The sequence below is a fragment of the Mya arenaria genome, chromosome 7, assembly GCF_026914265.1.
Source record: "Mya arenaria isolate MELC-2E11 chromosome 7, ASM2691426v1".
Classification (NCBI taxonomy): domain Eukaryota; kingdom Metazoa; phylum Mollusca; class Bivalvia; order Myida; family Myidae; genus Mya; species Mya arenaria.
In genome coordinates this window covers 34,085,553-34,112,464 of record NC_069128.1, presented here as the reverse complement: position 1 = coordinate 34,112,464, position 26,912 = coordinate 34,085,553, and the positions used below count along the sequence as shown (strand labels likewise).

At 38.5% G+C, this 26,912-nt stretch overlaps 1 protein-coding gene across 3 annotated transcripts in view; it reads left to right on the top strand.

The window, feature by feature from the left end:
* Positions 1-25,991, top strand: part of LOC128240545 (uncharacterized) — a 95,455-nt gene extending 69,464 nt beyond the window's left edge. The window contains exons 1-4 of one of the 3 annotated variants that reach the window (XM_052957214.1): positions 17,289-17,441; positions 23,545-23,664; positions 23,779-23,898; positions 25,096-25,991. In XM_052957214.1, coding sequence (XP_052813174.1) covers positions 23,581-23,664; positions 23,779-23,898; positions 25,096-25,212 — 321 coding nt within the window. In that variant the 5' untranslated portion in view covers positions 17,289-17,441; positions 23,545-23,580 and the 3' untranslated portion in view covers positions 25,213-25,991. Of the gene's footprint in view, positions 1-17,288; positions 17,442-17,550; positions 17,680-23,544; positions 23,665-23,778; positions 23,899-25,095 lie in introns of those variants that run through there. The other 2 variants (XM_052957215.1, XM_052957213.1) reach the window with 2 other exon arrangements.
* The last annotated feature ends 921 nt before the right edge of the window (positions 25,992-26,912 follow it).

Below are 26,912 nucleotides of genomic sequence, written 5' to 3'. Positions count from 1 at the left end.
TACACTACTGTACTGCCAGACTGCCAGACTGCTGGCTTCACATCCATGTTTCCATCTAGTACTATACCTACACTGCTGTACTGCCAGACTGCCAGACTGCTGGCTTCACATCCATATGTTTCCATCTAGTACTATACCTACACCACTGTACTGCCAGACTGCTAGCTTCACATCCATATGTTTCCATCTAGTACTATACCTACACTGCTGTACTGCCAGACTGCTGGCTTCACATCCATATGTTACCATCTAGTACTTTACCTACACTGCTGTACTGCCAGACTGCCAGACTGCTAGCTTCACATCCATATGTTTCCATCTAGTACTATACCTACACTACTGTACTGCCAGAATGCCAGACTGCTAGCTTCACATTCATATGTTACCATCTAGTACTATACCTACACTACTGTACTGCCAGACTGCCAGACTGCTGGCTTCACATCCATGTTTCCATCTAGTACTATACCTACACTGCTGTACTGCCAGACTGCTGGCTTCACATCCATGTTTCCATCTAGTACTATACCTACACTACTGTACTGCCAGACTGCTGGCTTCACATCCATATGTTTCCATCTAGTACTATACCTACACCACTGTACTGCCAGACTGCTAGCTTCACATCCATATGTTTCCATCTAGTACTATACCTACACTGCTGTACTGCCAGACTGCCAGACTGCTGGCTTCACATCCATATGTTACCATCTAGTACTATACCTACACTGCTGTACTGCCAGACTGCCAGACTGCTAGCTTCACATCCATATGTTTCCATCTAGTACTTTACCTACACTACTGTACTGCCAGACTGCCAGACTGCTAGCTTCACATCCTTATGTTTCCATCTAGTACTATACCTACACTACTGTATTGCCAGACTGCCAGACTGCTAGCTTCACATCCATATGTTTCCATCTAGTACTATACCTACACTACTGTACTGCCAGACTGCTGGCTTCACATCCATATGTTTCCATCTAGTACTATACCTACACTACTGTACTGCCAGACTGCCAGACTGCTAGCTTCACATCCATATGTTTCCATCTAGTACTATACCTACACTGCTGTACTGCCAGACTGCCAGACTGCTAGCTTCACATCCATATGTTTCCATCTAGTACTATACCTACACTACTGTACTGCCAGACTGCTGGCTTCACATCCATATGTTACCATCTAGTACTTTACCTACACTACTGTACTGCCAGACTGCCAGACTGCTAGCTTCACATCCATATGTTTCCATCTAGTTCTATACCTACACTACTGTACTGCCAGACTGCCAGACTGCTAGCTTCACATCCATATGTTTCCATCTAGTACTATACCTACACTACTGTACTGCCAGACTGCCAGACTGCTGGCTTCACATCCATGTTTCCATTTAGTACTATACCTACACTGCTGTACTGCCAGACTGCCAGACTGCTGGCTTCACATCCATATGTTTCCATCTAGTACTATACCTACACCACTGTACTGCCAGACTGCTAGCTTCACATCCATATGTTTCCATCTAGTACTATACCTACACTGCTGTACTGCCAGACTGCCAGACTGCTGGCTTCACATCCATATGTTTCCATCTAATACTATACCTACACTGCTGTACTGCCAGACTGCCAGACTGCTAGCTTCACATCCATATGTTTCCATCTAGTACTATACCTACACTACTGTACTGCCAGACTGCTGGCTTCACATCCATATGTTTCCATCTAGTACTATACCTACACTACTGTACTGCCAGACTGCTAGCTTCACATCCATATGTTTCCATCTAGTACTATACCTACACTGCTGTACTGCCAGACTGCCAGACTGCTAGCTTCACATCCATATGTTTCCATCTAGTACTATACCTACACTACTGTACTGCCAGACTGCTGGCTTCACATCCATATGTTACCATCTAGTACTTTACCTACACTACTGTACTGCCAGACTGCCAGACTGCTAGCTTCACATCCATATGTTTCCATCTAGTACTATACCTACACTACTGTACTGCCAGAATGCCAGACTGCTAGCTTCACATCCATATGTTACCATCTAGTACTATACCTACACTACTGTACTGCCAGACTGCCAGACTGCTGGCTTCACATCCATGTTTCCATCTAGTACTATACCTACACTGCTGTACTGCCAGACTGCTGGCTTCACATCCATGTTTCCATCTAGTACTATACCTACACTACTGTACTGCCAGACTGCTGGCTTCACATCCATATGTTTCCATCTAGTACTATACCTACACCACTGTACTGCCAGACTGCTAGCTTCACATCCATATGTTTCCATCTAGTACTATACCTACACTGCTGTACTGCCAGACTGCCAGACTGCTGGCTTCACATCCATATGTTTCCATCTAATACTATACCTACACTGCTGTACTGCCAGACTGCCAGACTGCTGGCTTCACATCCATATGTTTCCATCTAGTACTATACCTACACTGCTGTACTGCCAGACTGCCAGACTGCTGGCTTCTCATCCATATATTTCCATCTAGTACTATACCTACACTGCTGTACTGCCAGACTGCCAGACTGCTGGCTTCACATCCATATGTTTCCATCTAGTACTATACCTACACTGCTGTACTGCCAGACTGCCAGACTGCTAGCTTCACATCCATATGTTTCCATCTAGTACTATACCTACACTGCTGTACTGCCAGACTGCCAGACTGCTAGCTTCTCATCCATATGTTTCCATCTAGTACTATACCTACACTGCTGTACTGCCAGACTGCCAGACTGCTAGCTTCACATCCATATGTTTCCATCTAGTACTATACCTACACTACTGTACTGCCAGACTGCCAGACTGCTGGCTTCACATCCATATGTTTCCATCTAGTACTATACCTACACTACTGTACTGCCAGACTGCCAGACTGCTAGCTTCACATCCATATCTTTCCATCTAGTACTATACCTACACTACTGTACTGCCAGACTGCCAGACTGCTGGCTTCACATCCATATGTTTCCATCTAGTACTATACCTACACTGCTGTACTGCCAGACTGCCAGACTGCTGGCTTCTCATCCATATGTTTCCATCTAGTACTATACCTACACTGCTGTACTGCCAGACTGCCAGACTGCTAGCTTCACATCCATATGTTTCCATCTAGTACTATACCTACACCACTGTACTGCCAGACTGCTAGCTTCACATCCATATGTTTCCATCTAGTACTATACCTACAATGCTGTACTGCCAGACTGCCAGACTGCTGGCTTCACATCCATATGTTTCCATCTAGTACTATACCTACACTGCTGTACTGCCAGACTGCTAGACTGCTAGCTTCACATCCATATGTTTCCATCTAGTACTATACCTACACTGCTGTACTGCCAGACTGCCAGACTGCTAGCTTCTCATCCATATGTTTCCATCTAGTACTATACCTACACTGCTGTACTGCCAGACTGCTAGACTGCTAGCTTCACATCCATATGTTTCCATCTAGTACTATACCTACACTACTGTACTGCCAGACTGCCAGACTGCTGGCTTCACATCCATGTTTCCATCTAGTACTATACCTACACTGCTGTACTGCCAGACTGCTGGCTTCACATCCATATGTTTCCATCTAGTACTATACCTACACTACTGTACTGCCAGACTGCTGGCTTCACATCCATATGTTTCCATCTAGTACTATACCTACACTACTGTACTGCCAGACTGCCAGACTGCTAGCTTCACATCCATATGTTTCCATCTAGTACTATACCTACACTACTGTACTGCCAGACTGCCAGACTGCTGGCTTCACATCCATGTTTCCATCTAGTACTATACCTACACTGCTGTACTGCCAGACTGCTAGCTTCACATCCATATGTTTCCATCTAGTACTATACCTACACTACTGTACTGCCATACTGCTGGCTTCACATCCATATGTTTCCATCTAGTACTATACCTACACTACTGTACTGCCAGACTGCCAGACTGCTGGCTTCACATCCATATGTTTCCATCTAGTACTATACCTACACTACTGTACTGCCAGACTGCCAGACTGCTGGCTTCACATCCATGTTTCCATCTAGTACTATACCTACACTGCTGTACTGCCAGACTGCTGGCTTCTCATCCATATGTTTCCATCTAGTACTATACCTACACTACTGTACTGCCAGACTGCTGGCTTCACATCCATATGTTTCCATCTAGTACTATACCTACACTACTGTACTGCCAGACTGCCAGACTGCTAGCTTCACATCCATATGTTTCCATCTAATACTATACTTACACTGCTGTACTGCCAGACTGCCAGACTGCTAGCTTCTCATCCATATGTTTCCATCTAGTACTATACCTACACTGCTGTACTGCCAGACTGCCAGACTGCTAGCTTCACATCCATATGTTTCCATCTAGTACTATACCTACACTGCTGTACTGCCAGACTGCCAGACTGCTAGCTTCACATCCATATGTTTCCATCTAGTACTATACCTACACTACTGTACTGCCAGACTGCTGGCTTCACATCCATATGTTACCATCTAGTACTTTACCTACACTACTGTACTGCCAGACTGCCAGACTGCTAGCTTCACATCCATATGTTTCCATCTAGTACTATACCTACACTACTGTACTGCCAGAATGCCAGACTGCTAGCTTCACATCCATATGTTACCATCTAGTACTATACCTACACTACTCTACTGCCAGACTGCCAGACTGCTGGCTTCACATCCATGTTTCCATCTAGTACTATACCTACACTGCTGTACTGCCAGACTGCTGGCTTCACATCCATGTTTCCATCTAGTACTATACCTACACTACTGTACTGCCAGACTGCTGGCTTCACATCCATATGTTTCCATCTAGTACTATACCTACACCACTGTACTGCCAGACTGCTAGCTTCACATCCATATGTTTCCATCTAGTACTATACCTACACTGCTGTACTGCCAGACTGCCAGACTGCTGGCTTCACATCCATATGTTTCCATCTAATACTATACCTACACTGCTGTACTGCCAGACTGCCAGACTGCTGGCTTCACATCCATATGTTTCCATCTAGTACTATACCTACACTGCTGTACTGCCAGACTGCCAGACTGCTGGCTTCTCATCCATATGTTTCCATCTAGTACTATACCTACACTGCTGTACTGCCAGACTGCCAGACTGCTGGCTTCACATCCATATGTTTCCATCTAGTACTATACCTACACTGCTGTACTGCCAGACTGCCAGACTGCTGGCTTCACATCCATATGTTTCCATCTAGTACTATACCTACACTGCTGTACTGCCAGACTGCTAGACTGCTAGCTTCTCATCCATATGTTTCCATCTAGTACTATACCTACACTGCTGTACTGCCAGACTGCTAGACTGCTAGCTTCACATCCATATGTTTCCATCTAGTACTATACCTACACTGCTGTACTGCCAGACTGCCAGACTGCTGGCTTCACATCCATATGTTTCCATCTAGTACTATACCTACACTGCTGTACTGCCAGACTGCTGGCTTCACATCCATGTTTCCATCTAGTACTATACCTACACTACTGTACTGCCAGACTGCTGGCTTCACATCCATATGTTTCCATCTAGTACTATACCTACACCACTGTACTGCCAGACTGCTAGCTTCACATCCATATGTTTCCATCTAGTACTATACCTACACTGCTGTACTGCCAGACTGCCAGACTGCTGGCTTCACATCCATATGTTTCCATCTAATACTATACCTACACTGCTGTACTGCCAGACTGCCAGACTGCTGGCTTCACATCCATATGTTTCCATCTAGTACTATACCTACACTGCTGTACTGCCAGACTGCCAGACTGCTGGCTTCTCATCCATATGTTTCCATCTAGTACTATACCTACACTGCTGTACTGCCAGACTGCCAGACTGCTGGCTTCACATCCATATGTTTCCATCTAGTACTATACCTACACTGCTGTACTGCCAGACTGCCAGACTGCTAGCTTCACATCCATATGTTTCCATCTAGTACTATACCTACACTGCTGTACTGCCAGACTGCCAGACTGCTAGCTTCTCATCCATATGTTTCCATCTAGTACTATACCTACACTGCTGTACTGCCAGACTGCCAGACTGCTAGCTTCACATCCATATGTTTCCATCTAGTACTATACCTACACTACTGTACTGCCAGACTGCCAGACTGCTGGCTTCACATCCATATGTTTCCATCTAGTACTATACCTACACTACTGTACTGCCAGACTGCCAGACTGCTAGCTTCACATCCATATCTTTCCATCTAGTACTATACCTACACTACTGTACTGCCAGACTGCCAGACTGCTGGCTTCACATCCATATGTTTCCATCTAGTACTATACCTACACTGCTGTACTGCCAGACTGCCAGACTGCTGGCTTCTCATCCATATGTTTCCATCTAGTACTATACCTACACTGCTGTACTGCCAGACTGCCAGACTGCTAACTTCACATCCATATGTTTCCATCTAGTACTATACCTACACCACTGTACTGCCAGACTGCTAGCTTCACATCCATATGTTTCCATCTAGTACTATACCTACAATGCTGTACTGCCAGACTGCCAGACTGCTGGCTTCACATCCATATGTTTCCATCTAGTACTATACCTACACTGCTGTACTGCCAGACTGCTAGACTGCTAGCTTCACATCCATATGTTTCCATCTAGTACTATACCTACACTGCTGTACTGCCAGACTGCCAGACTGCTAGCTTCTCATCCATATGTTTCCATCTAGTACTATACCTACAATGCTGTACTGCCAGACTGCTAGACTGCTAGCTTCACATCCATATGTTTCCATCTAGTACTATACCTACACTACTGTACTGCCAGACTGCCAGACTGCTGGCTTCACATCCATGTTTCCATCTAGTACTATACCTACACTGCTGTACTGCCAGACTGCTGGCTTCACATCCATATGTTTCCATCTAGTACTATACCTACACTACTGTACTGCCAGACTGCTGGCTTCACATCCATATGTTTCCATCTAGTACTATACCTACACTACTGTACTGCCAGACTGCCAGACTGCTAGCTTCACATCCATATGTTTCCATCTAGTACTATACCTACACTACTGTACTGCCAGACTGCCAGACTGCTGGCTTCACATCCATGTTTCCATCTAGTACTATACCTACACTGCTGTACTGCCAGACTGCTAGCTTCACATCCATATGTTTCCATCTAGTACTATACCTACACTACTGTACTGCCATACTGCTGGCTTCACATCCATATGTTTCCATCTAGTACTATACCTACACTACTGTACTGCCAGACTGCCAGACTGCTGGCTTCACATCCATATGTTTCCATCTAGTACTATACCTACACTACTGTACTGCCAGACTGCCAGACTGCTGGCTTCACATCCATGTTTCCATCTAGTACTATACCTACACTGCTGTACTGCCAGACTGCTGGCTTCTCATCCATATGTTTCCATCTAGTACTATACCTACACTACTGTACTGCCAGACTGCTGGCTTCACATCCATATGTTTCCATCTAGTACTATACCTACACTACTGTACTGCCAGACTGCCAGACTGCTAGCTTCACATCCATATGTTTCCATCTAATACTATACCTACACTGCTGTACTGCCAGACTGCCAGACTGCTAGCTTCTCATCCATATGTTTCCATCTAGTACTATACCTACACTGCTGTACTGCCAGACTGCCAGACTGCTAGCTTCACATCCATATGTTTCCATCTAGTACTATACCTACACTGCTGTACTGCCAGACTGCCAGACTGCTAGCTTCACATCCATATGTTTCCATCTAGTACTATACCTACACTACTGTACTGCCAGACTGCCAGACTGCTGGCTTCACATCCATATGTTTCCATCTAGTACTATACCTACACTACTGTACTGCCAGACTGCCAGACTGCTAGCTTCACATCCATATCTTTTCAATCTAATACTATACCTACACTGCTGTACTGCCAGACTGCCAGACTGCTAGCTTCACATCCATATCTTTTCCATCTAATACTATACCTACATTGCTGTACTGCCAGACTGCCAGACTGCTGGCTTCACATCCATATGTTTCCATCTAGTACTATACCTACACTGCTGTACTGCCAGACTGCTAGACTGCTAGCTTCACATCCATATGTTTCCATCTAATACTATACCTACACTGCTGTACTGCCAGACTGCTAGACTGCTAGCTTCTCATCCATATGTTTCCATCTAGTACTATACCTACACTGCTGTACTGCCAGACTGCTAGACTGCTGGCTTCACATCCATATGTTTCCATCTAATACTATACCTACACTGCTGTACTGCCAGACTGCCAGACTGCTGGCTTCACATTCATATGTTTCCATCTAGTACTATACCTACACTGCTGTACTGCCAGACTGCCAGACTGCTAGCTTCTCATCCATATGTTTCCATCTAATACTATACCTACACTGCTGTACTGCCAGACTGCCAGACTGCTGGCTTCACATCCATATGTTTCCATCTAGTACTATACCTACACTGCTGTACTGCCAGACTGCTAGACTGCTAGCTTCTCATCCATATGTTTCCATCTAGTACTATACCTACACTGCTGTACTGCCAGACTGCTAGACTGCTAGCTTCACATCCATATGTTTCCATCTAGTACTATACCTACACTGCTGTACTGCCAGACTGCCAGACTGCTGGCTTCACATCCATATGTTTCCATCTAGTACTATACCTACACTGCTGTACTGCCAGACTGCCAGACTGCTGGCTTCACATCCATATGTTTCCATCTAGTACTATACCTACACTGCTGTACTGCCAGACTGCCAGACTACTGGCTTCACATCCATATGTTTCCATCTAGTACTATACCTACACTGCTGTACTGCCAGACTGCTAGCTTCTCATCCATATGTTTCCATCTAGTACTATACCTACACTGCTGTACTGCCAGACTGCCAGACTGCTAGCTTCACATCCATATGTTTCCATCTAGTACTATACCTACACTGCTGTACTGCCAGACTGCTAGCTTCACATCCATATGTTACCATCTAGTACTATACCTACACTGCTGTACTGCCAGACTGCCAGACTGCTAGCTTCACATCCATATGTTTCCATCTAGTACTATACCTACACTGCTGTACTGCCAGACTGCTGGCTTCACATCCATATGTTTCCATCTAGTACTATACCTACACTACTGTACTGCCAGACTGCCAGACTGCTAGCTTCACATCCATATGTTTCCATCTAGTACTATACCTACACTGCTGTACTGCCAGACTGCCAGACTGCTAGCTTCACATCCATATGTTTCCATCTAGTACTATACCTACACTGCTGTACTGCCAGACTGCCAGACTGCTAGCTTCTCATCCATATGTTTCCATCTAATACTATACCTACACTACTGTACTGCCAGACTGCTAGCTTCTCATCCATATGTTTCCATCTAATACTATACCTACACTACTGTACTGCCAGACTGCTGGCTTCTCATCCATATGTTTCCATCTAATACTATACCTACACTACTGTACTGCCAGACTGCTGGCTTCACATCCATATGTTTCCATCTAGTACTATACCTACACTGCTGTACTGCCAGACTGCCAGACTGCTGGCTTCACATCCCTATGTTTCCATCTAGTACTATACCTACACTGCTGTACTGCCAGACTGCTAGACTGCTAGCTTCACATCCATATGTTTCCATCTAGTACTATACCTACACTGCTGTACTGCCAGACTGCTGGCTTCACATCCATATGTTTCCATCTAGTACTATACCTACACTACTGTACTGCCAGACTGCCAGACTGCTGGCTTCACATCCATATGTTTCCATCTAATACTATACCTACACTGCTGTACTGCCAGACTGCCAGACTGCTGGCTTCACATCCATATGTTTCCATCTAGTACTATACCTACACTGCTGTACTGCCAGACTGCCAGACTGCTAGCTTCACATCCATATCTTTTCCATCTAATACTATACCTACACTGCTGTACTGCCAGACTGCCAGACTGCTAGCTTCACATCCATATGTTTCCATCTAGTACTATACCTACACTGCTGTACTGCCAGACTGCCAGACTGCTAGCTTCACATCCATATGTTTCCATCTAGTACTATACCTACACTGCTGTACTGCCAGACTGCCAGACTGCTAGCTTCACATCCATATCTTTTCCATCTAGTACTATACCTACACTACTGTACTGCCAGACTGCCAGACTGCTAGCTTCTCATCCATATGTTTCCATCTAGTACTATACCTACACTGCTGTACTGCCAGACTGCCAGACTGCCAGACTGCTGGCTTCACATCCATATGTTTCCATCTAGTACTATACCTACACTGCTGTACTGCCAGACTGCTGGCTTCACATCCATATGTTACCATCTAGTACTATACCTACACTACTGTACTGCCAGACTGCTGGCTTCACATCCATATGTTTCCATCTAGTACTATACCTACACTACTGTACTGCCAGACTGCCAGACTGCTGGCTTCACATCCATATGTTTCCATCTAGTACTATACCTACACTGCTGTACTGCCAGACTGCTGGCTTCACATCCATATGTTACCATCTAGTACTATACCTACACTACTGTACTGCCAGACTGCCAGACTGCTAGCTTCACATCCATATGTTTCCATCTAGTACTATACCTACACTACTGTACTGCCAGACTGCCAGACTGCTGGCTTCACATCCTTATGTTTCCATCTAGTACTATACCTACACTGCTGTACTGCCAGACTGCCAGACTGCTGGCTTCACATCCATATGTTTCCATCTAGTACTATACCTACACTGCTGTACTGCCAGACTGCCAGACTGCTGGCTTTACATCCATATGTTACCATCTAGTACTATACCTACACTGCTGTACTGCCAGACTGCCAGACTGCTAGCTTCACATCCTTATGTTTCCATCTAGTACTATACCTACACTGCTGTACTGCCAGACTGCTAGCTTCACATCCATATGTTTCCATCTAGTACTATACCTACACTACTGTACTGCCAGAATGCCAGACTGCTAGCTTCACATCCATATGTTACCATCTAGTACTATACCTACACTACTGTACTGCCAGACTGCCAGACTGCTGGCTTCACATCCATGTTTCCATCTAGTACTATACCTACACTGCTGTGCTGCCAGACTGCTGGCTTCACATCCATGTTTCCATCTAGTACTATACCTACACTACTGTACTGCCAGACTGCTGGCTTCACATCCATATGTTTCCATCTAGTACTATACCTACACCACTGTACTGCCAGACTGCTAGCTTCACATCCATATGTTTCCATCTAGTACTATACCTACACTGCTGTACTGCCAGACTGCCAGACTGCTGGCTTCACATCCATATGTTTCCATCTAATACTATACCTACACTGCTGTACTGCCAGACTGCCAGACTGCTGGCTTCACATCCATATGTTTCCATCTAGTACTATACCTACACTGCTGTACTGCCAGACTGCCAGACTGCTGGCTTCTCATCCATATGTTTCCATCTAGTACTATACCTACACTGCTGTACTGCCAGACTGCCAGACTGCTGGCTTCACATCCATATGTTTCCATCTAGTACTATACCTACACTGCTGTACTGCCAGACTGCCAGACTGCTAGCTTCACATCCATATGTTTCCATCTAGTACTATACCTACACTGCTGTACTGCCAGACTGCTAGCTTCACATCCATATGTTTCCATCTAGTACTATACCTACACTGCTGTACTGGCAGACTGCTAGCTTCACATCCATATGAGTTACACAACATTTTATGGGGAAAAATCTAGTGGTGTGTTTAAGCACCCAAGCAGAAAAACACACTGTGAATTCAATGAGATGTCTAGGCACATTGGACAGTCAGATACAAATTGCTTGCTAGAAATTCTCGCTCCAACTCCCTACTAAGAGCATTTTTTTAAAATTCACGAAAAATGGCATGTGAATTGGATGTCATGCGTCGAAAAAACATTGAATTTAGACCGCAGTTATAAACATAATTCCACCTTTATCAGCAATATCAGAAACAAATGGTGCCAAGGAACGGACAAATGCATACATTGCTATATAGGCTTAAACATAAAGTCACACCACGAATATACGTGAACTATTTTGCAATGAAAGCACTCATAATATTATGCTACACATACTTTCGTTTTGCATTTAGGATGAATACCTCCGTGAAGACAGCTCTAAATTACTCATGTAATTGTGAAAACATTTATAATAAGTTTTAAGTTGATGCTTGCTGCTAAATTAGTATAAACGCGTACATTATTTGCTAGAATATATTTACATGCACAATCTTATAAACTATATATATAGATTAAAACATTCAAATAAAATGTACAAATCGTTTCCTTAATGTCTGAAAATAAGCATATATATTCAATTCACTGAAGATGAAAAGACCAATTTTGCGTCAATGATGTCTTTATAAAGGGAGGTAAATATTGTTTACACATAGTGCAGTTAACAACGCAGTTATCTGACCAGAGTGAATACAGGAACAGCGGTAGTCATTTTATTGAACAAGCTGTTTGTAGTATTAATGAACATATCAGATATATATAATTGTTCAAAATCTTGTATTTACAGCGTCAATCATACGTGCAATGGATAAGGCTCAGGAAACGAACATCACATCTAAAGATTTACCATGGTTGTGAGGTCATATGACATTTTAATACATTTTGACATATATGCTGTAGTTTATGATCTAAACATTCAACGAAAGCGTCATATCTGAAATACACACGTAAAAGACATTTGATATTCTGACAGTGTTAGTGCCAGTGCGTTGTATGTTGTAAGATAAACATGAATTTTCACATTTTGTATCAGCATTAATACCAATGGACACAACGTTCCAAATCATTTTCTTACTTTAAGAAACATATTTTCGGCTACGTGTCTCAACGTTCACACTACTATCTGGTGATGACGGACGTTGTCGTCCTACGTACACGCCATGGATGTAAATAATGAAATCCTGTCTTTCTTAACAGTCTTGATCATTATTGTGTTAGTGTTGTCTTCAACTCATTTAGGGAAATTATTGTCGTCAATAGCTCGATTTACGCGTACTTTGAGTATAATATAAATAAAGAAATGTCTTGTTGTGACATTTCATGCCATGGTGTTTAATTACGACTTAATACAACGTCACTTACGATTATGCAACGATAATTGCATGCATTATTTAAAAAAAACAAACACTCGATATCGGGAGTAAATAAGTACTGATATTCTGGATTGCCTTTAACATTTTATTATCACAAATTGCGTAATACATGTACGTACTTCTGAGCAAAGACAACACAAGTTATGTTTGTAGAGCGAATGTATCACATCGCTTACGACGCATGTAACTTTCCAAGTGTTTGCGTATTTTCCAATCCGAAATAACCTTGGTTTGTCTTCCACGTCAATCCGAGATAATCGTATTGTCAACAATTCTAACAATGATGTTGACAGCATAGATAATAACATATTAAATTCCAAAATTGGAGCCTATGAAATAAAAGAGGTAGTTAATGTTGAAAGTTTAATAAGGCTTCAACAGGTGAGCTATAAGCGGGTCATTTTCAATATGGTTTTAATTATTTATTTCCATATAAGATTAAAAATTTTAATCGTATATTTATGTCCGGGACTATTTTCAAGAAGCTGGATTCTGTCTATCCATGTACCAGTACATAAGAAGGGAAATTATGATAATCCTGACAACTATAGAGGCATATAGCCCTTGTAGAAGTGTTTATATATATATATATATATATATATATATATATATATATATATATATATATATACCGTCGAACCCCGTTGACTCGAACTCTAAGGGACCGGCGAAAATACCTCGAGTCTCGGAGAGTTCGAGCCAAGCGGGAATTTAAACAATTAGTATTAAGAAATTGGTCATTTAGATTCAGATCGAGCCAACGATGAAATCGAGCCAAGCGAGTTCGAGCCAACGGGGTTCGACTGTATAAGTATTCTGTATAGAAGACGGTTTAAGGGGCTGAGTCCCCCCCCCCTCCGAAAAAAAAATATCCAAAAAATACTACACAACAACAACAACAACAACAACAAAAAACAAAAACCGCAAGTACTTTTTAACACATTTTGGAACAAGATCAATATTTTTAAATGCAAACAATGTTAAAAATGAAGTTATATATTAAGCTGACTCCTGTCAGCCAAAACTGAATTTCCTGTCGATTTCCGAATTAGTATTGTCTTTTAAAGATTCGATCCTTTGAGTTCGTTATTTTTTTATTAATTTCATTAAAATTGAAGAGATAAAGCCTTTACTCCTTACGATTTTAAGCCTTAAGAAGCTAATTCAAGCATGCAAATAAGAAGTAATAGGAATGTGTCTAAAAGAAATAGTTTTCAGTGGATTTCTGTTTCGTCACGCACCGACGACGTCAAAGTTCACATTCGGAGTCTAAATGCATTATTGTCAAAAAATGTTATTTTCGCCAAACTTACCACATTTTCGGATTTTTTTCAAAATCTTACTTCCGCGAAATAACCTTATTTTCATAAAAAATAACCTTATTTTCGTCTTTTAGTCAAAAATGCTATTTTCGCGAAAATAACCATTTTTTCGTATTTTAGTCAAATCGTTCGGAGATCCTCGGCCATTTTTGAGAAAACAACAAAAATAGCTGAGGAGTTCCGAATGCAAAGCCAAAGCACATTTTCAGAAAAAAATGACCGGCAACTGCTGGCCGCCTACATTCGCTGAAAATTCGAATCGAATTTCTTGAGTTTGACAATGAGATGTAAGTTTACTCAGAACTGATCTGCTGTATTAACTTTTCTCCATATACTTGTACTGCTCGCGCATTATAAGTTCGTCTGCATTATCTTTTAAGTCCATATAAACAGCCGCTTCAGTCTTTGATAATTTTTGTGTTGGCGACTCTGTCATAGGAAACACAATAAATATCCAAATGTTAAAAAACGTTCCCTAAACACGCATTATTGTGGCTATAACTTTTTATGTTTGAATTTTGTTTCGTCATTTGTTTTCGCGACTTTATATTAATATTCTTACTTTATTTTTCACTTTCCGAATATGTTATGGCTTGTGTTTTTAGCATTTACTCATTGAATTAGTCATTCTAAAATGCCGTCCAGGCTTTTTTTTTTTAATGATGGTTAGCCTGAACGGAATTAGTCATTCTAAAATGCCGTCCAGGCTTTTTTTTTTTAATGATGGTTAGCCTGGAACGTCATTCATAACAAAATTCGTAAACATGTAAAAACTGTCTATGAAATGAAATGGTCTTCATTTGTATTCTATTGCTTAAGACTGCCAATAAATACCTTAATTCTTATCAATAACCATATCCATTTTGCAAATTCACAAGCTATTTCTTCAAAAAAGTAATTTAAATACTTGATTTCAGTTGACAGGAGCTTTCTTACTGCCCAAAAGGAAAAAAGGTTACACACAACTATACTTTAAGGTTTCAATCTGAAGTAGTATTTTTAGTATGGATTACCTTCCCCTAACACTATCATTATCAGTTACCACACTTTTGTACTTAATGAATTTGAAAAACATTTATCGTCACATACAGGATTCAAGATTTATTTACAAACTATTCTATGGGCAATGTGGACAATGCATACTATTATACACATGTATTTAAAATAAGACTAAATATTAAAAAAAAACATGGTATATCAACGGCATTGTTACACTAAGTGAATCAAAATGTTTTATTGTGTAACCTATTAATCAAAATTTGACTTCAACACGACAATCCAAGTTTACAATAATCAGAGATTTTGCTGACTTATCAATTTATTGTGTGTATATATATATATATATAGTTTCGCTAGAACAGATGTTTCATGATGATATTTATATTAACAAATACCTTATTCCTCACATCAGAAAACCTATACAAAACTCAACTAAAGGGAATCTTCAGGAAATTACTATTTTTAAACATATTTACAGAACATAGTTGTTTGCTTTTTTTCCGACTAAAGTGCGTTTTATCGTCAAGCTTATAGGAAAACAACTAGAGTTAGAATTGTTGTGTGTTTTTTTAAAGAACTATTGGTAAACAGAAGTAACGCTTATGTGTTTAAGGGGTTAAAATATGACAAAGCCGGGACTCTGTGTGAGATTTGGCCTTCATGCTCTTATAGAATATGCCTCGGGTTGTTATGGGACACTTGTGCAATCTTCGCCGACTTTACATTTAAAATGTCATCATATAGAAGGTCATATGCCCAGTTTGTGACGTGAACGCGCCAGCGGTTCAAAGAGACGCTATAAAATTTAACAAAGCTTATAAAGGCAAACCGGTAATTTTACCTAGTATTCTCATTTCTGTCATACAAAGTAAAAGCACACATATAGTATTTATAATGTATGGTCGTTTTTAGACGGGAGGCTAGGTGCGTGTGGGAAAGGGGAAAGAAATGTAGAAATGTTTTTATGTCAAAAGATGGCAATCAAAAACCTCCAAATAATTGCAGAATTTCAAACCGTCATGGCAGGTTTTTGTCAACATACATACAAATGGTCGTTCACTGGGGAACACCAGAAAACTTACTCGCCTACTGGTAGGAAAAAGGTAGGGAGGAGAGAGCTCGTAAAATCACCAGTTGGTACCTGAGGTTGCTCTTACCACAAGTTTGTGACAAGTAGTACTTAAAAAAGTTTTTTTGTTGTGTGTCAGAATCTGGATGCTTTAAAGAAACCAAACAAAGGAATATTAAGCATACAAAAGTTCAAAGACATCCAAGTGAGCGCAAATGAGGGGTAAATTACAAGAATAGAAAGTAATGATACGAACTGAAAAAAATGCCATGCATGCAAATGAAAATTCTTCCCATACTTTGCATGATAACATTCCACAAACTTAATGATATTGCTATTTGATTCATTTTGCAAAAACTAAATGTCCTTGTTCCAATATGCTAACAAAAGTAATAAATGTTTGTATACACTTCATTCTTAATTTATTTTGAATATTTTACAGGTTTACAATATGTTGCCTTTACAAAACTACTGCCAATGCATTGTGTACACACCGGTCTCAAAAATAGAAGACCGGTGTGTACACAATGCTGCCAATGACACTACAGCTGTACTAAAGTAACTAATAGTCATGTGTAACCTTAAGCAGAGAAAAGAAAATGCATTTGGATATTCTCGGCTACATTCGTTAACAAAAACAATGGTGTTTGGTGAATTTTGATGGTGTTTGAAAATGTATGTTGTTTTAACAATTCGGAACGTGATTATTTTATAATATATAGTGCAATTGATGTAAAAGGGATTAGTTTTAACAGGTAAAGTGTTCTTTTTTTGTTTTAATAGACTAAATTGGAATAATTTCAATAAATTTGCGACCAAATTCTGATCGGCATTTTGAACATGTTTACGAATTTTATTATGAATGACGAATGACGTCCAGGCTAACCATCAATTAAAAAAAAGCCTGGACGGCATTTTAGAATGACTACTCATTGAATAGTCTATTGACAAGGGATTGAAAATTTGCTTACATCTCAAAAGAATGAAATTCAGGTACAGTATAGAAATAAGTGAATGTGGGAGGAGAAATGTGCCCAGTGCGGAACTCGAGCCCACAAATGCCAGAACACTAGCATCAGCTGCATGTGAAGTTGTGAAGCTCTAATCTATGACTTCCACTTTTAAACTCGTAAACCATTGTAACGTGCGACATAGCTAAAGAACTTCAGCGATAGATATGTTGTTTCTCTTGGGCACACGTGTTGAATTGATATTGCAATGGCGGGATATAGTCTAAAATAATAGACGTGTTATACGGGATTCTTCCAATCCCTAACGTCTAAACGGGAATGTGCAAAAAACGGGGGTGTTTTAAAAATATTGAAATTCTCTTAAGTGAAGTATTTTATGGTTGAAATTGATCATAAAGAGTTATTTTCATATTTTACCATGTAAGTGAAATGTTATTTTGCACTAAACAAGCATTTCATGCATTAAAACAAGTTGTTTACCTTTCCAACAAAACGAAAGTTGACTGACACTGACAACAATTATGCGAAGGGGGACAACTCGTTACAATCGTAAGAACTTGGCCTCCTCCGACAAAGCTTCGAGAAAGACCTCGTTATACAATCGTAACAACTCGGCCATGGCCGAAATGTTCCGAGCGATTTAAAACTGTGCCCTGAAGCCTTGCAGGTGCCCTTCATGTATATATCGTTATGTTTTGACAGAATGAAATGAAGAAAAGCCGTCAAACTCATAATTATAAGTTGGATATTTATTTTTTGTGTATGGAAATTATGTAAAATAACATTATCTGGTAATATTTCTTGTTTTTATGATATTATATAGACGCTATATGCTTTAACCCGGAATCCTGATCGGAACAACTACCCACTTTTGATACTAAACAATTTGTACGTGAAGGATTTGCCATATCAAAAATCTAAAAAAATCCATCAACGTACAATTATTTGGACTATGGCGGGATAATGCATTTTAGTCTGGAAAATTTCGGTGTAATTGGCGGGTAGTTGGTTCGTCGAGTAACATGTTTTAGGAAATTCGGGTTTGAAATTGCATTTGTTTTCGTTAAACTGTACATTTTCTTAAAGATTGACACTAACTCTACAAGGAAAGTCCAAAAATGTACAGTTTGGTTAAGATTTGATAAAGTTATGGCTTCTTAAACAGGTTCATGTCGGCAAATATATGGAAATTCAGGGTCAAGTCGTCACCCTTTACAAAGATTATTACAAAGATAATAAAACAAAAAATTAAAAAAAATTTTTTTTGCCAAATTTCACAAGTTACAGTTACCACATCATATTCTTACTAAAAATTAATAAAAAAAAAATTGATAAAAAAAAAAAACGACGGGTGGCGTGGTGTGTCAAAACAGCGCAACCTGCCCCTGTGCATTGTACAGACAAAATAACTGTCATAATCCTCAGGTAAATGAAGTAAAATGTAGTTCACAAACACATTTCCAAACCAAAAAACACTTTAAAGATAGTTGATTTAGCATTTTAATAAATCCTATTACAAGCATTCCTTAACTAGGTCATAGTTGTGTTCAAATTTAATCATGTGACACCAAGATTTTCAGAAAGTACCCATGTAACCTACATTTGACCTCACAAATGTAGTGTTTATTTTGCTGTTATTTTTTCTATTTCGAATAATGAGTAAATAACTAAAAGCAAAATTGTTTTTACTTATCATCAGCCATTTTTGTTAAAGATAACATCTGAACACTTACTATTTTTTTATTTTTTTTTATTTATTTATTTAAATTTTTTTTTTTCGATAATCGATTATAACCAAATACTATCGATTGTCACCAATTTCAGGCCCAACCAATCGATTTTCGATTATAATCGATCATCGGAACATCACTACTGTTGACATTAGTATTTCAACAGGTTTTTATGTCAAAATGCCCCAGACTACTTATTCAACAATGTCTTGAACAAACACGAACTCAGTTTAGATAAGATGTTGGGAGATTTGTGTTTCTGTAAATGCTGAGGTGAGTTAGGTGATTTAATTAGTAATAATACTTAAATAGGCATTGTTTACATTAATATTGATCGGTTTAATTGATTAACATTGTGATTTGTTGTGAATACTTTGATAAAACATTGTGAACTACATTTCTGAAAACTGTAAACAAACACGAAACATTTAGATAAGAACGTTGGAGATTTGTATTCACAACAAGAACGGATTTATTTATTTAACATGGTCACAATGATTGAAAGTGTTGGTTGATCATTTTGTTCTGTTTGTTATTGAAATTTCTTTGACCTTGCACGAAGTGCCCAAGGTGAGCTATTGTGATCGCCCTGTGTCCGTTGTCAACAATTTGACTGTTTACACTCTAAAGGTCACAATTTGGACACAATCTTAATGAAACTTGCTCAGAATGTAACCCTCAACAAGATATTGGACGAGATCGATATCCGGTCATCTGGGGTTAAAAACTAGGTCACCAGGCCTAGTTAAAGGAAAAGCTTGTTAACACTACAGGGATACTTCTATGTCAGATTTTCAATGAGAGAATTGCTCCCATTTGTCCAAAATTGGTGAGAGAATTTTTATTTTAGTGAGAGTTTTATAAAACATTGATAACGTGGTGATAAAACAATGCATAACAATATATGCATGAATATCAATATATTTACAAATTGACAATATATAGATAAATAGATATAATATAAACACTTGTTTGAAGGGAACACTTGTTAACAGTTCAGACAACTTGAACATTCATACTCATCATACTTGAGAAAAAAATAGGATTTAACCATTTTTGCTGAAAGGTGCTTGACTTTTTTGTGGGAGATGAAGGCTTTCCAATGTTGTTTTCATCTGAACTTGTTAAATTATTTTCAGAGGCTTTACTTCAAGGAATGCAAACAGCGTTTTCTGATTTAACATTTTGACGCTTCCGATATTGTAGACGCCTTTAAAATGCAGTGGTAACCCGCATAAACAAAATTATTCCGGGTCGCAAAAATGCTTGAAAACAAGTGCGTGGACGATATCGATTAAAACATTCGATAAGACAAATGCATTCAAAGTAGGGGAGACCATTCGTCGGTAATTCAAAGAATATGAACGAGAAACCATGGGCGACTACGATGCTTTTTTTTGTTAAACAACAAAAGATGAAAAAGACACAAAATACACAAACTGCGATAAAGTGCGAGAATATCTCGCAATTAAGCGATTTGGATGCGATTTCAGCGATTTTTATGCGAGAAATCGCAGAAATCGCTTACTAGAATTATCCCTGCACTATAGAAGTCACATTTATGACTGTATCTTCAGGAAAATTGGTCAGAATGTTAATATTAATAATCTCTAGGTCAAGTTTGAATCTGGGTCATTTGCGGTCAAAAACTAGGTCACTAGGTTAAATTGAAGGAAAAGCATGTTAACACTCTAGATGTCTCATTTATGACTGTATCTTCATGAAAGCTGGTCAAAATGTTTATATCAATAATCTTTAAATCAAGTTTAAATCTGGGTCATGTGAAGTCAAAAACTAGGTCACAAGGTCAAATCGCAGGAAAAGCGTGTTGCCACTAGTGATGTTCCGATGATCGATTATAATCGAAAATCGATTGGTTGTGCCTGAAATCGGCGACAATCGATTGTATTTGGTTAAAATCGATCATCGAACAAAAAAATGATAAAAATAAAGTAAGTGTTCAGACGTTATCTTTAACAAAATGGCAGATGAAAGCCACAATGAGCAAGTAAAAATGAACTGTTTTTGATATAACACTTAATTACTTTAATCATTGATATAACGTATATGCATATGATGATTAAGAGTTTAATAATGTGCATGAATAAAACTTCACTTTAGGTTTTATCTAGTATTTTAAAAAAAACGATTGTACTAACGATAATCAGGTTACTTGAGTGGAACCAATTATCGATTGTAAAATTGGAACCGATTCCCAACACTAGTTAGCACACTAGAGGTCACATTTATGACTGTATGTTCATGAAACTTGGTAAGAATGTAAATATTAATGATCTCTAGGTCATGTTCGAATCTAGGTCATGTGCGGTCAGAAACTAGGTCACCAGGTGAAATAAAAGGAAAAGCTTGATGAAACTTGGTCAGAATGTTACCCTCAATAAAATCTTGGATAGTTTGATATTGAATCATCTGGGATTAAAAACTAGGTTACAAGGTCAAATTAAAGGAAAAGCTTGTTTATAACACTATAGAGGGCACATTTATGACTGTATGACTGTAAGTTCATGAAACTTGGTCAGAATGTATAATGTGGATGGGAACGTGATTTTGATCATTGTGGCGCTTACGTGAATAACGAGAAAAGGTGAGAATAAAATCGCGCATTCTTGTCCCCTTGATGTTTTATGGTATTTTCGAGCTTAAAACTTAAAACTTATTTATTTGTTGTCAGCATAAAAAAAACGTCAATTTCGTCAATCGACCCTCTGCAACACTATTCGTTGACGTTTAGTTGATCATAAACTTTTAACTTGTGTTTAATTTACAGAAAGAGTTGGTCAGCTGTTCGGCTTTTGGACTTTGGTAACTGGCAGATTTCATTTTGCTAATGTTACAGGACGGAAAGTAACCCAAATGCTGTTTTTTTGCTGCAGAGTATAAATTTTGTCATAATTTACTTAAAGTTTGTCTAATTTAATAATTTTTAATAAACCAAATAGATTTTAGGATCAGTTCAGTTGTTCCCTGACGTTTATTTTTTGAAAATGTATATCAAATGACACCAACACGAGACGGAAAAAACTCCCCTCAATATTAACAGGTCGTTTGTATACACTTATATCACAATAAGAAATGCAAATATAACAAAGTAGCATCTCTGATACGCTCCATTATTGTTCATATATGAAAAATATTAGAGGTTTGTGTGTTTAAATTCTTTATTTTTCATTTTATAACATTTTATATGAACACACGTCGATAACCTGTTTTTTCCATCCCGATGTCTTTTCGTAATGATCGCACCTGTCACTCGTTTGTAATTTAGCTTATGGCGGAAATTTCCGGAAATTACCGATCGGCAGGGGAATTAATTCAACACCAAAGATTTTCGACCATTTAGAACAATCTCACAACGATTTTTACTATCAACAGGTTTGATAATTGTTTTGCTATCGTTACAGATTTTTTTCTGTCCGGTTTGTCGATAACGATTGCAATGGAAAATTACCGTATCACTCGCGAATTGCGTGTGATTTCCCATTATTCATTCCGTGAACCAAAATGGCTGCGCCCAGGCGGGTATGTAAACAGATCTCAAGTAGCGTAATAAAACAACAATTAGCTGTTGAAAATGTTACAAATATTTCTGCCCATTGTTGGTAACGATAGAAAAAGATGACGTTAGCAATGGTGACTCGTGTTCGATGATATTCTGATGTAATTTATCGTGTGTTTGTACTTTTTCAAATTCTCGGAACGTTTATTTGCACAACCAACACCGACTTTGCAAATGAAAACGAATAGAATTTAGATTTTTAGTTGATACTCTTGCGATCGTTATATTATGGACAATTCATTTGCTATCGTTATTTAGAAGACAATTCATAATTTTGATAACGTTATTAATGGACAGAAATGTTTTGCTAGTGTTATGATACGGACTGAATATAGTATTGTGATAACTTGACTGATGGACGGAATACTGTTTGAAGGCTTTTAACAAGTCAATTAATAGTATATTTGGACTGTTTGCACCAAAGGTATTTAAATGGTCCTTATTTAGTAGATGACCAATAAAAAAACCTTAAAAAACATATAAATTGGTAAGATTCTGTGGTTCTGTAATTGAAATTGTGCCATTCTGTGTTTGCCACAGTAGATTGTAATATTATCTTAACATTTGTATATCTTTTCAGAACACTAATACGACAAGCGACAAGCAGACCAATCGCATGTTACTGAGACGAAAATTGGGGACAACATGGATATTACCTCTGATGTGGACCAGATTTGTGCTGACAACCCTGTTCATGAGGGTGTGTGTTACTCAGTAATTTTTGTTCTGTAAACCTGCTCTTATGTAACTTTTAAGTGTTTGCCACAGTAATGTAACCTCACCATATTGTCTTAACATTTGTATATCTTTTCAGAACACTGACAAGATGCAACAAGCAGACCGATCGCATGTTACTGAGACGAAAATTGGGGACAACAACATGGATATTACCTCTGATGTGGACCAGATTTGTGCTGACAACCCTGTTCATGAGGTGTGTGTTACTCAGTAATTGTTGTTATATTTACTTACAAGTAAGTGTTTGCCACAGTAGATTATTACATGAGTATATTGTCTAAACGTTTGTATATCGGTTCAGATTACTGATGACAATCAGCAGATAAACCATGAAGCAGTTTCACTGAGCACTAATGACACTAATAAGTAAGTTATACATAGCCTCAGATTATTATGCTCTCAGTCTTTTAAACCACAGTCTTGACAACATATTTTAGCCTGAACATTCAAACAAACAAACCATATAATTAAATTAGCCTTGTATAGTCTTATAACATTAACATGGAACAACTAATGCATTTACTGACCATGAAATGTAGTATAAAGCTGTACTAGGTTAACCCTTAGCATGCTGGCAGCGATATTATAGTATTTGCAAACAGCTAGAAACCAGACCAGATGCCGAGTAGCTCTGCGTCTGGTCAGGTTCCAAGCTGTTTGCCACTCAGTCAATATTTCCTCCAAGTTTTAAGTAAATTGACAGGAAAACAAAGCAGACAACATTTTAGCAGGCAACATTTTTTACCCAGCATGCAAAGGGTTAATGTAATACTGACTTATTAAATGACTTAAAAATTAAATGCAATTCTTTTCGGTTGAAATGTGGGTCCAATATTGAGACGGAAAAACATGCTTTCCATTTTTTGAGCTTAGCAACAATCTATCATATACATACTCATGCAAACTGAATATTACAATACTAATTGATAGGTGCACAGTTGGAGACTTCATTCTTGCTAACTTTGGCAGCCAAAATTGCCCATGTATTGTAAGCCTTGCGTTATTACTGTTTAATTTTTTGTTCAAGTTTATAAATTTGTGTTTCTAATTTTTCAATGCAGCTATCCAGACTGTTGATTGTTGGATTTGGTAGTTAAATCTGTTCAGATGGCAGTTTTGAATATCTATACATGTACACTCAGATGAAAAAGTTTAGTCAGTGAAAATGCATGTAAAATCCCATTGTTTCAGGTTTTTGTTATTGGCAACAATCTCTGTTTGACAACACCAGTAATGAAAGCATCAACATAACAATTTTTCAGATAGTAACAAAAAGGATGTTATGCATAAAAGGCTAGTAACTATGTCCAAATGGTCCAAGCAGAGAAGTTTTTGTCAAAGTTGTAATGCTAGTTTGAGATGCTTTCCTAATTCTATTGTTATATATTCACAGGTTATACAGACCGGCCTAACAACATGGAAGCGCTTCCTGGCATTGGTGTCTTGGTACAGTGCCTCAAAAAAGTTAGAGCTAGCCCTTGGACTCTGGAAGAGAAGCCTTTCTTTGTAGAAAACATGAACATTAGTCGTTCTCTGGTGTACCCATCTCTGACAGCAGCCGGGTCAAGATTATATTATCAGTTTAAACTTAATAATAAAGAATTGAGTGTTTTATTCTAAAAATGGAACCTTTTTGCATATAGTGACAGTTGTGATTTTCGTTAGTCTAACCCATATTTTGATATGTCAAGATCAGTTCAAGGTCTAACATTGAGAATAGGCAAATATAGGTTTCATAATATTTTGTATATATGCTTTATGTATCAGACTTTGTTTACAGTCAATTAATGGTTAACTCTTTAAGGAGTCAGTGTCAATTCAAGATGAAACATTTAGGAGGCAAATCTAGATTTCATCAGTTTTGTGAACTCATTAAACAAAATTAATCTAAGAGTGAAGACTATGATTTTTGTCCACCTTTATTATGACAACATTATATTGTGCAGCATCTTAATCATATAAATTTATAAGAAAACATATCTATCTTAAAAAACCCAACACATAGCGGCCAAAAATAGACGGTCTTTGAAATTGTATGATATCTATATGAATATAAACAGCCTCTTATGGAGCTGGGTGGTTACGTTCTTATCGACACTTTGAAGCCTGCTCATCTCTCTTGCGTTTGGTAGCTTAGATTTTTTTTAAGAATACTATTGTTTGATCGATACCAGTTATTGAATTATAGCGATATTTTTGCTATAGGCTCCCAATAAATGGAAGTAATTACATGTACATGTATATGTCGATAAACTGTTGTTTGAAAATAAAAGAGAGTTAAGAAGTTACTACTTGTTTAATTTCAATTTTGTATGTACCAATTTATTGAAGCTGGATTGCAATTAATGCTCTGAAAACTTAGAATGCTATGGTGAGCCCCCAGGTCCACTTACACTGTGGTTGCCTGGCTAACCAGTCAGCTTTCAGACTGGGGAAAATTTCTAGCAGTTAATGTATTAATAACATAAAAAATCTACGTATTTATACAGAAAGAAAAGAATAAGCTAGAAATACTCAAACCCAATACAGATATGTGCATGTTATGAAATGTGCAGCAAGCAAGCTACTAACTACTAGGTTGACAGTTGGATAAACCAGGTATTAGAGAAAAAGCACAAAGTCACAACATCTGCCTACTTTGCTGTTATGTTACATTGCACCATAGCATACAGCAGGGAGTAGCTAATGGGTTAAGGGCGCATACGTGTTGTTAATATTCACATGCATACATGTATGTATACATCTAATAAAAGAAATGAAACTGAAGATGTTTATGGTATAAAATAGTAGAACATGTATATAATATTGTTTTAATGCAATATAAACATAATTGTAATATTAATGATAAGGTTAATTATAATTAAACATGTAAAAGCTCAATGTTTTGTACAATATAACAGTATTAATTACAGTTTCAGTCCTCTGTAACATTAGCAATTCTGGTGTTCTGTCCTACTTGTAACACTAGCAGGACATTTTCCATCTTTGTCACATTAGCATCAGTCTTTCCATAACATTAGCAATTTTATTTTTGTTAAGTATAAATAACTAAAAATATTTAACTGAAATATAATTTATGTTCATCTTTTAAAGTAAATACATATATGACCATCTACAACTTACTAAATGTTACCAATTTCATGTATTAAAGATTATGTGGGGAAAAAACGAACACATAGCGGCCAAAAATGGAAGGTATTTGAAATTGTA